The sequence below is a fragment of the Aulonocara sp. 'chitande type north' Nkhata Bay genome, linkage group LG10 (assembly GCF_057382095.1).
Source record: "Aulonocara sp. 'chitande type north' Nkhata Bay isolate Kocher_YH1m ecotype deep benthic linkage group LG10, A_spYH_male_GT1.1, whole genome shotgun sequence".
In the NCBI taxonomy this organism is placed as follows: Eukaryota; Metazoa; Chordata; class Actinopteri; order Cichliformes; family Cichlidae; genus Aulonocara; species Aulonocara sp. 'chitande type north' Nkhata Bay.
In genome coordinates this window covers 21675111-21692530 of record NC_141353.1, presented here as the reverse complement: position 1 = coordinate 21692530, position 17420 = coordinate 21675111, and the positions used below count along the sequence as shown (strand labels likewise).

At 40.1% G+C, this 17420-nt stretch overlaps 1 protein-coding gene, 1 long non-coding RNA gene and 3 other non-coding genes across 5 annotated transcripts; 4 read left to right on the top strand and 1 right to left on the bottom strand.

The window, feature by feature from the left end:
* The first annotated feature begins 728 nt into the window (after positions 1-728).
* Positions 729-4757, top strand: LOC147320864 (uncharacterized). Its single transcript, XR_015131297.1, has 3 exons — positions 729-946; positions 1318-1404; positions 4515-4757. It is a non-coding gene; the product is annotated as an uncharacterized LOC147320864 (long non-coding RNA).
* trnad-guc (transfer RNA aspartic acid (anticodon GUC)) lies at positions 2326-2397 on the top strand. Its single transcript has one exon. It is a non-coding gene; the product is annotated as a tRNA-Asp (tRNA).
* trnad-guc (transfer RNA aspartic acid (anticodon GUC)) lies at positions 2940-3011 on the top strand. Its single transcript has one exon. It is a non-coding gene; the product is annotated as a tRNA-Asp (tRNA).
* On the top strand, positions 3588-3659 carry trnad-guc (transfer RNA aspartic acid (anticodon GUC)). The gene has a single exon. It is a non-coding gene; the product is annotated as a tRNA-Asp (tRNA).
* Positions 4758-10621: 5864 nt separating the features above from the next.
* On the bottom strand, positions 10622-13762 carry LOC147320863 (uncharacterized). Its single transcript, XM_086307522.1, has 4 exons — positions 13552-13762; positions 12490-12638; positions 11625-11789; positions 10622-11547 (listed from the first exon to the last, which is right to left on the bottom strand). The coding sequence occupies exons 2-4, from the start codon at positions 12544-12546 to the stop codon at positions 11347-11349; spliced, it is 423 nt and encodes a 140-aa protein (XP_086163648.1). The 5' UTR covers positions 12547-12638; positions 13552-13762; the 3' UTR covers positions 10622-11346.
* Between the last annotated feature and the right edge of the window lie 3658 nt (positions 13763-17420).

Here is a 17420-nt window from a genome sequence, read left to right as displayed (position 1 = left end):
TCATAAGGGTCTGACCCTTTCACTCCTTTGATTTTTTCCTCGTATCTTTTCTTTGTCTTTTCGTCGAGTCTGTCTTTGTACGGACCGGCATTGTTCTCCTTTTGTTTTGTACATTCCTTTTTTGTGCGGCAAAGAAAAATGCAAGAAAGAAAAAAAGAAAAAACAAGAAGGTATTGGAAACGGAGAATGAACGTTTTGCGGTGCTGCAAATGCTTGCATTTGATGCGGTACTTGGATTGTTTTGCCACGAGTTCCCGGCATGCAATGCGCGAAAATCACGTGATTGCTAAACAAGGGGGCGGGTGCATCTAGCCTCCTCGGCTGTAATTGGTCCAGCCCAGAGTCGATCATGACCAATTGGCCAATCCAACACCTTTCATTATATATACCCTTACTAAAAAAAAAAAAATCCATCGGCCCATAAAAACAAAAAATCGCCAGCGGCCCACCGGGCAAATGCCCGGTATGCCCGATGGCCAGTCCAGCTATGTGTATCACAAAAGATTGATGTCAAACAGATCACTTGACCCATATTACATTACTTGCTCTTCGAGTGAATCAACAAATGGCGAAATGAAAAGCCAAACAACAACTCTGTCTCTTTAGAGAGTCTCAGCTTACATGTGTGTTTATTTCATATTTTCAGTTGTTGCCTTCCACCAGTGGTGTGTCCAGCGGGGTGGCCTGGGGGGGCACAGGCCACCCACAACCAGACTGGCCACCCCAAAGGCAAAACAATAAAATTCAATCAAATATCAAATGTCCGATTATGTTTTCACGGTGAAGCTCAGATATCCGAGTGTAAGTGAATGCAGCATCGGCTTCTGCGCTATGTGCATCATGTTAGCAAAGGTAGTTAGCAAAGGTAGGAGAGCCAAGCACGAAAGACGGCACTACAGGAAACAATTTTTCAGTGAAAGAAAATGAGAACAGAATAAATGTCCAGGTAAGTAATATTAAGTTTGTTGAGTTTAGTAAACTTCGGTGAAATTAGAATACCAAGGAAAAAATTACACTTAAAGAATTATTGCAGCCGTTGAATATATCAGACAGTATGCTACTGAGGGCAGCTAACATAAGAGTTATGAGTTATAAGATGTAATCTAAGTCGTAACATTGCTGTATGGAGCTGCAGATTTGGTTGCAGGTTAACATAGCTGGACTGGCCATCGGGCATACCGGGCATATGCCCAGTGACTTATTTTTTATTTTTTTTGTAATGGCATGAACAATGAGAGGTGGTGGATTGGCCAGATGCAGGTCGATGTGTAAAAATAACTCAGTTGTTTGGTGGTGGCTATGGCGGGGCTTCCACAGAGGCCAGCAGGTGGATGAGGGAAGGGGAGGCAGGAGGAGAGACCCGAGGCAGCCGCCGGTCCGAGTGTCAGGTGAACTGAACTTCAGGTAAGAAGTTATGACCTGCAGTCATTTCCCATTTCAAAGAAACAGGCTCTGTGTTTTGCCTTATATGCATCCACAGGTGTGCCACCAATTTACTCACATGGACTCTACTAACCTATCAGAAGCTTCTTCAGCTCAGAATGGAATCGTCTGAAGTTTTCTTATTAATTAACAATAAACTTAGTGTACATGTACTCCTAAATTTGATGAAGGTGACAAAAAATAGACAGCCCTGTCTCTCTTTATTCTGACATTTAACTAATTCAAAAGATATTTCAATATTTATTTATCCAAAACAAAACAAGTTTACTCTAAATTGATGTTGTACAGAAAAAAAAAGTTCTTGCGTTTTCCATAAAGTGTATGTAAATATCTGGCTTAAATTGTGAATATACTGTGTATTGAAATTCCTCTTGTTTTGCATAGAAATATACTGAACAACATACAAAGCATAATATATGAAATAACATTTACCAGAGTTTTTTCTTTGAAAGAAGCTCCTTATGTTCATACACTCCAAAAGACCCCGGGCTTCTGAAAAAACAACCCGGGCTTAAGCCCAGTAAGCCACCCCCCACCCCCGCTCCGCCACTGTATAAGGACTAATCCATCTACCATTTACCGAAACAGTTTCCAAGTCCTTCGCTATGGGAGTCCTAAACCACTACGGATGTAATATATTTCTGTCCACTATTGTCTTTTGGCGCTGTTTCGACTTTATACATGATACGTTCATTATGGTTGTTTTGGAAGAGGTTTAGTCTCTTTCGTTGACGATAGAGAACTTTGCGTTGAGGCTTCTAGTCATTATAATCTCTGTCCGCTATTATTTGCACGTAAAACTTGATATGCATTACAGGCTATCCCACTGTGGACATAGTTGAGTCACGATTAGTACTGCAACATAAGAATCCGATGACACCTTCCTCGTTAGTATAGTGGTGAGTATCCCCGCCTGTCACGCGGGAGACCGGGGTTCGATTCCCCGACGGGGAGGCAATATCTTTTTATTCTTGATGTTAAACGTCAGACTGTGACGTCCTTGGGAACGTCCTCAACTGCTTAATGTTTCAGGTTTCCTTGAACAGACTCAGGAATTAAACAATATTCAAACACATGACAGTTAGTGCTCTTTTCTAAACCGTAGCTTCAAAACTCTCCCTGGACAGCGCTTTGAGTGCTCAGGTAGAATAGAAAAGTGCTATATAAGAACGAATCTATCTACCATTTACCGAAACTGTTTCCAATTCCTTCTCTATGGGAGTCCTAAACCACTACGGGTGTAATATATCTTTGTCCACTATAGTCTTCTGGCGCTGTTGTAGTTTATACGTGATACGTTCATTATGGTTGTTTTGAAAGATGTTTTGTCTCTTTCGTTGACGGTAGAGAACTCTGCGTTGAGGCTTCTAGTCATTATAATCTCTATTATTTACACGTAAAACTTGATATCAAAACGAGGGAAACAGAGATACTACCACGCTGAAGACATAGTTGGGTCACGATCGGTACTGCAACATACGAGTCCGATGACACCTTCCTCGTTAGTATAGTGGTGAGTATCCCCGCCTGTCACGCGGGAGACCGGGGTTCGATTCCCCGACGGGGAGGCAATATCTTTTTATTCTTGATGTTAAACGTCAGACTGTGACGTCCTTGGGAACGTCCTCAACTGCTTAATGTTTCAGGTTTCCTTGAACAGACTCGGGAATTAAACAATATTCAAACACATGACAGTTACTGCTCTTTTCTAAACCGTAGCTTCAAAACTCTCCATGGAAAGCGCTTTGAGTGCTCAGGTAGAATAGAAAAGTGCTATATAAGAACGAATCTATCTACCATTTACCGAAACTGTTTCCAATTCTTGGGAATGGGAGTCCTAAACCACTACGGATGTAATATATTTTTGTCCACTATAGTCTTCTGGCGCTGTTGTAGTTTATACGTGATACGTTCATTATGGTTGTTTTGGAAGAGGTTTTGTCTCTTTCGTTGACGGTAGAGAACTCTGCGTTGAGGCTTCTAGTCATTATAATCTCTGTCCGCTATTATTTGCACGTAACACTTGATACACATTACAGGCGTGCACAACTTAACGTATCAAAACGGGGAAACAGCAATACTATCCCACTGTGGACATAGTTGAGTCACGATCGGTCCTGGAACATAGGAGTCCGATGTCACCTTCCTCGTTAGTATAGTGGTGAGTATCCCCGCCTGTCACGCGGGAGACCGGGGTTCGATTCCCCGACGGGGAGGCAATATCTTTTTGTTCTTGATGTTAAACGTCAGACTGTGACGTCCTTGGGAACGTCCTCAACTGCTTAATGTTTCAGGTTTCCTTGAACAGACTCAGGAATCAAACAATATTCAAACACATGACAGTTACTGAACTTTTCTAAACTGTAGCTTTAAAACTCTCCCTGGACAGCGCTTTGAGTGCTCAGGTAGAAAAGAAAAGTGCTATATAAGAACTAATCCATCTACCATAAAACGTCATATACATTACAGGCGTGCACAACTTAACGTATCAAAACGGGGAAACGGCAATACTAGCCCACTGTGGATAGAGTTGGCCCATCGCGTATAGGTTAAACGGAGAAACAGCCAATCAAATGGCAGCTTTTCGGGCATTGGGGGAAAAAAAAGAGTTTGGTTTTTTTTTTTACACTGAACTGTCTGAGCGCGGGTTCGAGTCCTGGTTGGGACAAAGGTTGTGTTACATTATCAAAAGTTAAACACCATTTTCAATTTACTTATTGTGGGTAACATTTATTTTTCACTTTGCTTTTTCTTATTATTTGATTATCATTTTGTTTATATTATATAGTGTTATGGCCTGTGGAACAATTTTCCTGCATTACTACATAACTCAGACTAATCTGTATCATCACAGTTTTGAGATGATACATACCAGACATATAGTCTACAATTATGCACACATCCAACTTTTAATACAAAGACTAAAGCTAAAACTATAAACTGCTAGTTTATATCTATTCATTTTCCAGCACAAACTCAGTACTGACATCATTACTTTATTCCAGTCATGCTCTTGCCTGCCTTCACCGAGCATGGTTTAAATCTGTTGCTCTTCTGCTTCTGCGTTTCAGATCCGCAGCCATGCAGCCCGCCTCCTCTCCTTTCTCCTCCTCACTGTGGACACTCAGAACCCTGTCCCAGCCTCCATCTTCATCTTCATTACTATCAGCATTTTGACTCTGGGGTGTGGCTTATGCAAAATCCTGTCACTGCTGAGATTTCTTCTGCTATGATGGGTCATTGGAGTCTAACTGCCAAACAGTTACATTTATTTCTGTATCTCAATAAATCATGTTCGTTTTTTCCACATGATCTCTCCTTATTGAACTGCTTTTGTAGATAAGCTTCAAGCCAGAAAGCAACAATACCTAAACCAAAAATATTATCATCAGAAGTGAGAAAGTGTCTGGACTATCTCCAGCTGTGTTGCATGTATTAAAGATAACTTCAGACACTGTCTGGTTGTCATGTCTGAGACAGGCTGTATAGTCAAACAGATAAAAGACAGCAGTCATGTTTCTAATATTACAAATCAACCAGAAAGATTATAAAGATAAAAGCTGTGAGACCCCACTAGAGAAAGGATGGCTTGTTATCATTACATGAAGTGATTTAGAAATAATATGTAAGCTTTCAGGGCAGCACTCACAGCTTTTTAAAACTGATTACCTGATGGTGAGCACACACAGGTATATAAACATACAGGTTAACTCTAAGAGGTTATAAAGAAGAGAGCTGTGCTGCTATTTTTACAGAACACAATTTATTCACATTTTTATATTTACAATCAGTTTATTTATAGAAACAAAATAAACATTACAAAACTATCTTATGTACATATGGCTGCTCGATTATGGCAAAAATGATAATCACGATTATTTTCACTGAAATTGAGATCTCAATTATTTGACGATATTTATTTAACAATGTATTGAATAATGACTTTAAAGATTGTCAAAAAATAATATAAAATAGTGTGCAAATACTGATAACAGTGCAAATGTTTGCAATATAAAAAATAAATGAAAAATGTAAACATCTATGTTTAGTGAACTTTGCGGTGTTGCTCTGTGGTGCAGCTACGACACCGTAGCAAAGTTTACACACTATGTCTGCTTGATCCACGTCTGACTCCGCGAACCCATAATGTTTCCACACCACTGAAGTTTGTTTTATCTCTCTTTTCAACCAACGGCAGTCACTCTCCTCTCCAAATAACTTCTGTTTAGCTTTCCGAGCTTCCCTCGGGTCCTCTTAATCAACGGTCCCCAACTCGCGGGCCTCGGACCGGCACCGGTCCGTGAGTTGTTTGGTACCGGGCCGCGAGAGTTGAGGCTCAGGTGTTTTCAGGGGTTTTATCGATTTTCAGCGTTATTTTGTTATCGTTTTTATCGTTTACTCGGTTTTCCTTGGTCTTTTCACGTGTGTTATGAATAAATCATCTTTTTTTTCGGTACTGGTACTAGTTTTATTTTGTTGTATTTATCTGCGACACCTTAAAGGCCGGTCCATGAAAATATTGTCGGGCATAAACTGCCAGGTCCGTGGCGCAAAAAATGTTGGGGACCGCTGCTCTTAATTGTTGTGACACGTGTTCGAAATGCAGAGAGGTGCTCTCGATTTGCCACACGGAGCAGCGCGAGAGTAAAGCATGAGGGAGGGGCTAATAATCGGCTCAGTCTTTTTTAATGATCGTTGAAAGCCCAGATCGTAATCGAGATTAAAATTCGATTAATTGAGCAGCCCTATATGTACAATATCAACAGTTTCTCCCCTATTTCCTCTTTTCTTCCACCCATCTTTGTCTCTCTGCCTCGTAGAAAGGAGACTCCTGAATCTCCTTCCAGGTGCTCTTGGCTCGTGAGCCAAAGCCAACCAGCTGATCATCCTCAGAGGCTTCTGCAGCAACACTCACTCTGCTGGTCTTGCAGTTCAGAAGAGTCTTTATCTCTGTAAAGCTGAGGGCATACTGTACAAATAAATGCAAGCTCTCCTTGCCATGCCCTTCTTCCACAGAGGTCCCTGCAGCCTCTTCCTTCTGGAGATCTTTGATCAGGTACATGGTGTACCCGACATCCTTCCCCAGAAGCCACCGGAAAGATTTCCCTTTATACTTTCCAAACTGCAGAATGTACTCTCCCTGCACTTCCTTCATGTCAGACTCATCCCCTCCTCTCTGATAGATGACAGTCAGAGCATTCTGATGTACAGCATCCTCCCTCACAGGTGCAGACTTGTCCTGCAGTTTGGGGTCATTTTTAACGGGTCCTGGAGAAGGTATCCAAGTGGCCCCTTGCGGAACACCACAGAGATTTTCCCTGGATATGGCGCAACTTTCTTCTGTATCTTGATAAGCAGTGAAAAAATAAACAATTATATTAAACAAAATTGATTCCAAACACAAACAAAGACATTTCAGGTTATAATCTTGCTGCTGGGTTTACACAGCAGGATGCAGGAGAACAATAACGAGACTCAATTTGAAAGAACATTGACAACATTTGCGATAAAAGTGTTTTTTCCTCCAGGTATAACAAACTGTTCTGTCTGTAAATAAAAACCTTTCATGGTTGAATGATTATTGGCATATCTGCAAAATTTGTGGTAACTGCTTAGTAGTCATGGCACATAAGAATTGCTGGTAGATTAACAACATATATGTATTTAAGCTATCGTGTTTATTCATACACGAGTGGGCATTGCTCATGTTAGAGATATCAAAACAGACTTTCGCATTGATAAGGTGACTGACCATTACAACATGAAAGCAATACATTTTTTTAAAGCAGGTTCAGTCATTTAGCATGTCATCTCATAACAAGACACTTATTGGTTATTTAATTGTACCACATTATAGTAATGTCAGTGTCACAGCAGTCGGAAACCTACAAAGTTTATTTACTGGCAAAACACGTCAATGAAACACGCAATTTATTTAAGGATCACGTTCATTCATTTTTTACCGTGCCACTTTACAACAGTAGATAAACTCCCACCGTCTTTAACTGAGCGATGGATGCTTCGTAAATGCAATCGCAACACGCCTGTTACCTGTAATATACACCTGTAAATGTATTCTGTTGGTTTACTCTTATTTCAAACGACGTTTCTTACCTTTGATCAATGAATGAGGAGCGTTGGGATATGTTGCGAGCGTTGAGTTACTCGTTTTCTCTCCCGAAACGTAAAAGAGGAGATTTTTTAAAAGTGCCGCCGCATCTCAAACTCGCAACAGCGCCGGAAGACCGTAGTGGCCAAAAATATATTACATCCGTGGTGGTTTAGCACTACCATAGAGAATGAATGGGAAACGGTTTAGGCCGTTTAGCTAAAGGGTTCGATTCCCCGACGGGGAGGCAATATCTTTTTATTCTTAATGTTAAACGTCAGACTGTGACATCCTTGGGAACGTCCTCAACTGCTTAATGTTTCAGGTTTCCTTGAACAGACTCAGGAATTAAACAATATTCAAACACATGACAGTTACTGAACTTTTCTAAACCGTAGCTTCAAAACTCTCCCTGGACAGCGCTTTGAGTGCTCAGGTAGAATAGAAAAGTGCTATATAAGAACTAATCCACCTACCATTTATCGAAACTGTTTCCAATTCGTTCTCTTTGGGAGGCCTAAACCACTACGGATCTAATATATTTTTGTCCACTATAGTCTTCTGTGCACGGGCTGTCACCATTCCCAACATTTATACTGCTAATCGGTTGTGTTAATTGAAAATCGTTGCCAAAAAATGCAGCAGTGTATGTGTGGTACATACATAAACCATGAATGGTTATTCTGTACTGGAAAAACACCATCAAAACTATAGGAGCAAAAATTGAAAAAGAACTCAAACATGTTTTTTTGTCATGTGCATCATCAGCATCCAAGTTTATGCAGCAGTGTCCCTTCCTCTGGGATTCTTGTGCTTACAGTTTTCATTGAAGAGAAGCCCCGTCACTCTGAAATCCTCGATGAACTCTGGCTTTAATCCTAAAGTCAGTCAGTCGGCTTAGTGTGTGAGTGTGTTTGTGTGTCACTGCGGCTAATATTATTGATTTTACTCCTTGTTTTCGGCAGGTGACTGATCCACACGCTTGCACCATGTGTATGTTTGCACTGTGTAAGATCCATTGGTCATCCTCCGCCATCCTCCTGTCTATCAATACAGTACTTGTGATACGTGTGATCATCTATAGATGTTCAACTGAATCATAAAAAAAAAACAAAACATGTTTACTTATTGATATCTAGTAGAAATCAAAGCAAAAGAAGATAAACATGACAGAGATGTAGAGCTAACTGGAACATCTAACCTCACTTTAAGGTGTTTTGATGAAACAATAATGATTAAAAATAAAAGCTTTGGCTGAAAATATGACTTTATTGAATTATATTATGGCTACATTAGTGACATAAATTAAAAAATGCAGTCATTGTGGTTTGGGACATTTAAAACCAGTTATATCATCCCTGAAGTTGTCCAAGTTTTGTAACCTATTGTACAAAACACATACATAAACATCTTACATCTAGTAGTGCACTCAGAAAAATAAAGGTGCCAACTGGAACCAAAAGTGGTTCTTTAGACTGATGCCATAGAAGAACCTTTTTTGGTGCCACAAAGAACCTTTCAAACAATGGTTCTTTGAAGAACCATTTCTTTCAGTGGTTCATTGAAGAACCTTTAAAGGTGCCCCACAGAACCATCAAGAAATGGTTCTGTGGGGCACCTTTAATGGTTTTTCAAAGAACCTTTTTTTAAAAAGGTTCTTTGAAAAACCATTTTTAAAAAGGTCCTTCAAATGGTTCTTTAAAAGAACCATTTTAAAGAACCTTTTTTGAGTGGTTCTTTAAAGAACCATTTTAAATCTTTCAAAATAAAATGCATCATAAATTGAATTTGAGTAGGGTAAAATAAATACGAGCACAGCATAGACATATATTAATGGTTTGTCATTTTGTAGTATACCAAAAGACAAAAAGGCATTTTAACCCTCAGCACAACATCACTACTAATACATGTCACATATTAGTGTTTTAAACAGTAATAATTAAATATATTTGCTATACTATAAATAAATATATATATAAATACTATAGCTACAGATAACACAACAATACATGTATTGTTTAATTAATAAAACATCAGAAAGTGATAAAACACATTAGAAATAGCAATAGCTTCATAACAGACCAATAAATCAACACATTTTCATCAGCAGATGTTTGCATGTTCAGTAACAATATTTCAACAAGTTTATGATTAAAATGATCAATGAACTTTAGCATTACGCTATGTAATGTACGTTTCATGTTGTACTCATTGTCCTTTGTTAGTCCAGTTTAGGATAATGTCTCTGACGTATGTTTCATATCAAATACAGGGAGTGCAGAATTATTAGGCAAATGAGTATTTAGTCCACATCATCCTCTTCATGCATGTTGTCTTACTCCAAGCTGTATAGGCTCGAAAGCCAACTACCAATTAAGCATATTAGGTGATGTGCATCTCTGTAATGAGAAGGGGTGTGGTCTAATGACATCAACACCCTATATCAGGTGTGCATAATTATTAGGCAACGTCCTTTCCTTTGGCAAAATGGGTCAAAAGAAGGACTTGACAGGCTCAGAAAAGTCAAAAATAGTGAGATATCTTGCAGAGGGATGCAGCAGTCTCAAAATTGCAACGCTTCTGAAGCGTGATCATCGAACAATCAAGCGTTTCATTCAAAATAGTCAACAGGGTCGCAAGAAGTGTGTGGAAAAACCAAGGCGCAAAATAACTGCCCATGAACTGAGAAAAGTCAAGCGTGCAGCTGCCAAGATGCCACTTGCCACCAGTTTGGCCATATTTCAGAGCTGCAACATCACTGGAGTGCCCAAAAGCACAAGGCGTGCAATACTCCGAGACATGGCCAAGGTAAGAAAGGCTGAAAGACGACCACCACTGAACAAGACACACAAGCTGAAACATCAAGACTGGGCCAAGAAATATCTCAAGACTGGTTTTTCTAAGGTTTTATGGACTGATGAAATGAGAGTGAGTCTTGATGGGCCAGATGGATGGGCCCGTGGCTGGATTGGTAAAGGGCAGAGAGCTCCAGTCCGACTCAGACGCCAGCAAGGTGGAGGTGGAGTACTGGTTTGGGCTGGTATCATCAAAGATGAGCTTGTGGGGCCTTTTCGGGTTGAGGATGGAGTCAAGCTCAACTCCCAGTCCTACTGCCAGTTTCTGGAAGACACCTTCTTCAAGCAGTGGTACAGGAAGAAGTCTGCATCCTTCAAGAAAAACATGATTTTCATGCAGGACAATGCTCCATCACACGCGTCCAAGTACTCCACAGCGTGGCTGGCAAGAAAGGGTATAAAAGAAGAAAAACTAATGACATGGCCTCCTTGTTCACCTGATCTGAACCCCATTGAGAACCTGTGGTCCATCATCCAATGTGAGATTTACAAGGAGGGAAAACAGTACACCTCTCTGAACAGTGTCTGGGAGGCTGTGGTTGCTGCTGCACGCAATGTTGATGGTGAACAGATCAAAACACTGACAGAATCCAGGGATGGCAGGCTTTTGAGTGTCCTTGCAAAGAAAGGTGGCTATATTGGTCGCTGATTTGTTTTTGTTTTGTTTTTGAATGTCAGAAATGTACATTTGTGAATGTGGAGATGTTATATTGGTGTCACTGGTAAAAATAAATAATTGAAATGGGTATATATTTGTTTTTTGTTAAGTTGCCTAATAATTATGCACAGTAATAGTCACCTGCACACACAGATATCCCCCTAAAACAGCTAAAACTAAAAACAAACTAAAAACTACTTCCAGAAACATTCAGCTTTGATATTAATGAGTTTTTTGGGTTCATTGAGAACATGGTTGTTGTTCAATAATAAAATTATTCCTCAAAAATACAACTTGCCTAATAATTCTGCACTCCCTGTATATGTCATATCAAAACAAACCCACACCTGCAGTTGTTTCAGTTTTTCACTGGCGTTTCCTGTCAGCTGGTCAACCTCACTCAGGCAGACATCCATATCAGCCAAACAAACGACAAGTTCCTCCCTTTGTGCTTCAAACCCCTCCCACTCTGAGACAAGGAGCTGAAAGAGAGAGAAAAGAGTCAATTATAAAGAAGAGAGAAAAGTGAAACCCTCCTCAGAAGGTCTGACTCGCATACCTGCAGTTGACCTGTGATGGACTCCAGTTTGGCGTTCACGTCATCCCTCGCCGATGCCAACAGCCGAGTCTGCAGGGTGCCCTGGAAGAGCTGAGTTAATGTTCCACTCCTCCTGGTCAGGCTCTCCAGCTGGATGAGCCGAGATCTCCCCTCTCGCCGCTGCCTCTGAACACAGAAACACAAATTGCATCTGAAGCAGGAGGTGCAGATTTTTTTGCTATTCTTTTCTAAATGCAGGCTAGATCAAGTGGAGGTATTTGGAAAACTTTTTTGGTCAGCGGACGACTGTTGTCTTGCAGAAAGTCAAATCAAACATATGCGATACACAATCAATTCACAAGAACACATTATAAAAAATAAGTCCAGTTCTTGCCTGATTTCAAGTGAATTCTGCATCAAAACAGGGTGACAGAAGTAAAACGAGAGCACAAAGCTTCACTTTGTACAAGCCTGCTATTACAGTTCTCCTCTATGCAGACGACTTTCCTGTTTTCAAGGCACAACTTGGATCTGCTGTACGAATCTTATGGATACACACTAAATGAAACAATAGTGTGCATGACTCCAGATTCTGATCCCTCATCCTAATATGGTCCCAACATAGCAACAGCAATAAAGAAAATGTTGAGGCTTCAAAATACAAAGTCCATAAACCAATGGCTGACATGGGTTTTATCATAAGGGTGATAAATATACAGATTTCAGTCTGTCTTAGAGATTTGATGTTCATTTACCTGCAGATGCCCTATACGTGCCTGTTCCATGGTTTTTCACAACGTTTTGCACATCACTATTTAATACAGGAAGTAGGTGAACTAAAACAAGTCATCTTTCTTTGTGAGAGGACCATACTAATGAAACAAACCTCAATGACATCATAGGGATCCCTAAAGATGCTCCTGCTGCTTCTCTTCCTCCTCATCCTAAGCTTCCTTCTCCTTGTCCTCGCCTTCCATCCAATTGTAATTCAACCTAATTGTGTTTCTCCCCCTCCTCTTCCTCATTTTGTTGGAGCTGTGAACACAATTAATGTGAATCTGGATTAATTTGTGCAAACAAGAAAAATCTACAGCTTTTTGGTCAGAGGTGCTCTTGTGATTTAAGCCGGGTAGAGTAGATTTATGTGTTGATGCTACCTGCTTCAGCTCTGGCTGCTGAGTGATATTTACACCCTGGCTGGATTACAAACTTTAACCATGTGCTGAACTTTGGCCCAGCGTTGATACCTCTTGTTAGTATAACGACCTCTTCTTAGCTTAATGTATGATGGTGGATAAATGAGATATACAAAAAAATTAACTATATTACAAAAGAACATCTATCTTGGAAACATCAAATGACCGGAGCATAACTTGTCAACTAGTCCGAAACTAAGTTATGCAGGAACAGTCAAAGACACACCTTCTCATGTCACATTTCTATTCATTTGTATATAATTAGATTAGACAATAAAGAGTCATCTAATCTAATTATTCATTCAAAACTCTTATGGATAGCTGTATTTTATACAGCTCATACAGAATTCAAAGTAGAGGTTCATGTAAGTATTTAATGTACGGCTCAGATCTACAGAATTTCAGAGTTTCTAGAGCAGACACAGAGCTCACATCACAACAGGCTTCAGGCGCCATTTTAGTGACTTTAATAATATATTAAATTTTAATTTCGGTCTAGCTGACATTGGGTTATGTACGCAGCACGCAATTGAACCACATATTTTAGAAGCCAAAGGTTCAAATTAGCTGGGAGCAGCTTCACTTAATTATAACAGTGGTTTTGTTAGGAAAACAGTTGGATACTAAATTGCGCTGACCTCAACGGCTAACGTATCTAGCTAATCGCTACTGTTAGCACAACATTAACAGCAAGCTACAATGACGAGTAACAAAAATAAAACCGTAATAAGGTTTTAATGAAAATGTTTTACCTTTTCTAACAATCCCAGAATCCACAGCTTCAAAGTCCAGCAGGTACTGAAGACTGTTATCCGTTTCGCTGTCACCGTCCGTGAGTTTTTTTTCCCGAAAGGTCAAGGCCCGCCGCTCGCACACTCCGTCTGCGCATGCGCATCTCAACGACTGACCCCCTCCGTCCGCTCCCGGGAGGTTATAGTATGACGTGTTCTGACGTCACTCTCTCTCTCCCTGTCATTTATTTGGCTCGAAACACATATTAACAAATTGCTCAGTGATGAACAACTACTCAGATCATTTACCTAAGCAGTGCACTTTGTCAAAACGAAGTGTGTGTTCATTACACTGACATTCTGTTCTGCAATTGTTATTTACTTGTATTTTATAATTTGACTTTACATACTGCTGGGTGGTTTGTAAAGTTTACAATAACTAGTATTATCATTATGCTATATTTTCAAAAATATATAATAATCTCAAAAGTAATGCCTTGGAGTAGAAAATAGTAATGCTTTATTAAAATTTAAAACTAATGTACAGTATTTGAATGTGTGTATTGTGTCTACTGTTTGCAAATATTTCTAACTTTTATTTGAATATTCAGTTTCCTACCATCTTCTCTTAAAGGGTAATTGCCAGGTATCCCGCCCTCCCCCTTCGCACACATGCACACAAAGAAAACACACAGTATAATTCACAGCCTCATTATAGTGAATAAATATTTATGCCATTTACACCATCAAACTTAGATTGCTAAAGATGAAGAACCTTTTGTTCTTTAAAGAACCATTTGTTATAGCTGAAGAACCATCCACAAAATAAAAAGGTTCTTTGACGTATGATGGTTTTTTAAAGAACCATGAAGACATCTGAAGAACCATTTAAGAACCATAATTTTTCTGAGTGTGAGTCTGATTTGTGTATGCAATGAGGCAGACATGTATCGTGTTTATCATGAGAGTGCAAGAACAAGAAGGCCCTGCATACATACTATTTGCACAGCGATGTGTGTGCACTGGTGTTGTTTTGAACATGCGAGTGTGCATGTTTGTTGTTGGCAGTGAAGGGTCATTGTGTGGGTGGTCACCACAAGTTGTGGGAGGCCGAATCAGCTTGAAAAGTTATGAAAATAGTCTTCAAATGTCCAAATATTACCCCGTGTGAGAGGATGTCTTCCTATACTGGGCCCCTGCATGAACACACACACACACGTTCTGTCCTTTTTTCCTTGACCTCCTGCTGCAACGCACACACAATGTTTCTCAGTCAGTCCTGCTGAAGGCCACTTGAATGCAGTGAAGATGAAGCTAAGCTGCCAGTAGTTGAGCAGTAGAGTGAGAGTAAGAGAGATGAGGTATTTGTTTAGCTCGTATGGAGACTCTGATGAAACTCCGAGTCAAAACATTTAACCACAACAAATAGAGTGCAAGATGAGAAAAACACGACATCGGAGGCTGGTCTTTATTCAAAATGTACCATCTGATATTTTTTTTTAGGAATTAAATTCATTGCTTAATATTTTAACAAGAAATATAAATTATGGCTCATAGCACAGACACACATGAGTGGGCGCGTACAGTTAGGTCTATAATTTTTTTCACAAAGACATTGGTCCGTTGGATATAGGGTTTAGGGAGAGAATGACTGCAAATGATTTTCAAACAACCTTTTAAAACAATCCAGTTATGTTTGTATGTCTGTACGATTACTTTTGAGCCTCTGGAATGGCTGACTGTGTAATAAAATATTCATAGTTCCTAAACAGTTAATGAAATACTTTTGTTAAACTGCTTAAATTAAAGTTGCAATTCCACGTGAAAGGCCAACGCAAAGTGGTGTACACGTGAGAAGTGGAATTAAAATCATACATGATTCCAAACATTTTTTACAAATAAATAACTGAAAAGTGGGGTGTGCGTAATTATTCAGCCCCCTGAGTCAATACTTTGTAGAACCACCTTTCGCTGCAATTCCAGCTGCCAGTCTTTTAGGGCATGTCTCTACCAGCTTTGCACATCTACAGACTGAAATCCTTGCCCATTCTTCTTTGCAAATAAGCTCCAGCTCAGTCAGATTAGATGGACAGCATTTGTGAACAGCAGTTTTCAGATCTTGCCACAGATTCTCGATTGGATTTAGATCTGGACTTTGACTGGGCCATTCTAACACATGGATATGTTTTGTTTTAAACCATTCCATTGTTGCCCTGGCTTTATGTTTAGGATCGTTGTCCTGCTGGAAGGTGAACCTCCGCCCCAGTCTCAAGTCTTTTGCAGACTCCAAGAGGTTTTCTTCCAAGATTCCCTGTATTTGGCTCCATCTTCCCATCAACTCTGACCAGCTTCCCTGTCCCTGCTGAAGAGAAGCACCCCCAGAGCATGATGCTGCCACCACCATATTTGACAGTGGGGATGGTGTGTTCAGAGTGATGTGCAGTGTTAGTTTTCCACCACACATAGCGTTTTGCATTTTGTTTTCATCTGACCAGAGCACCTTCGTCCACATTTTTGCTGTGTCCCCCACATGGCTTGTGGCAAACTGCAAATGGGACTTTATTGTTTTCTGTTAACTGCTTTCTTCTTGCCACTCTTCCATAAAGGCCAACTTTGTGCAGTGCACAACTAATAGTTGTCCTATGGACAGATTCCCCCACCTGAGCTGTAGATCTCTGCAGCTCGTTCAGAGTCACCATGGGCCTCTTGGCTGCATTTCTGATCAGTGCTCTCCTCGTTCGGCCTGTGAGTTTAGGTGGACGGCCTTGTCTTGGTAGGTTTACAGTTGTACCATACTCCTTCCATTTCTGAATGATCGCTTGAACAGTGCTCCGTGGGATGTTCAAGGCTTGGGAAATCTTTTTGTAGCCTAAGCCTGCTTTGAATTTCTCAATAACTTTATCCCTGACCTGTCTGGTGTGTTCTTTGGACTTCATGGTGTTCATATTCTCTTAGACAACCTCTGAGGCCGTCACAGAGCAGCTGTATTTGTACTGACATTAGATTACACACAGGTGCACTCTATTTAGTCATTAGCACTCATCAGGCAATGTCTATGTTCAACTGACTGCACTCAGACCAAAGGGGGCTGAATAATTACGCACACCCCACTTTTCAGTTATTTATTTGTAAAAAATGTTCGGAATCATGTATGATTTTCGTTCCACTTCTCACGTGTACACCGCTTTGTGTTGGTCTTTCACGTGGAATTCCAATAAAATTGATTCATGTTTGTGGCTGTAATGTGACAAAATGTGGAAAAGTTCAAGGGGGCCGAATACTTTCGCAAGCCACTGTAAATAAAGACTACAATCATTTCCTTTGTCCAACAAATTTTAGACCAAATTGCATCCACACAGGACTGCACAGGTTCTCCTTGATTTCCTGATATCCATCCATATCCATTTTTATATTGTAGTATTAATCTTTACTACAATTATTGCGAATCTATTTGGCCACGATGATTTTGTAGGAAAAAAATCTGTCCTGACAGCTGAAAGTTTTTGCAAAAATATATGTAAAAGGAGAGAGCTGTACACATTCTTAAACATGCATATGCAAAGGTGCCACTGCAGTTACTCTGACTGGTTCACGTCTGTTAACTCTGCAGGTTCGTGTGCAGCTAAAACTCACTTCTTTAAATTGTATCAAGGCTTAAAAGTAAGGGCATGACTGCTGTGAATGACAGGCTATTCATGTATGTATTCAGCTTTTCAGGTTTTCTGTTACACGTTGGGGGTTTTTTGGCTTCTCCTCCACCTTCCTGCTCAAATAACACGAGCTTATGGTTACTGTTGGTATAAAGTGTTAAAGGGGGTCTGGCTATATTGAATGATTTTACATGATATGAGCACTGGCGCTATTTTCTAACTGATATCAGATAGTGCTGG

What these genes read in the sequence shown, in the direction of transcription:
- LOC147320863 (XM_086307522.1), bottom strand. Translation starts at nt 12,546, where the DNA reads ATGAGGAGGAAGAGAAGCAGCAGGAGCATCTTTAGGGATCCCTATGAT. An exon ending in ATCCCTATGATGTCATTGAG is followed by an intron (nt 11,790 to 12,489) that starts GTTTGTTTCATT and finishes TTCTGTGTTCAG; the next exon opens with AGGCAGCGGCGAGAGGGGAG. An exon ending in CCATCACAGGTCAACTGCAG is followed by an intron (nt 11,548 to 11,624) that starts GTATGCGAGTCA and finishes TCTCTCTTTCAG; the next exon opens with CTCCTTGTCTCAGAGTGGGA.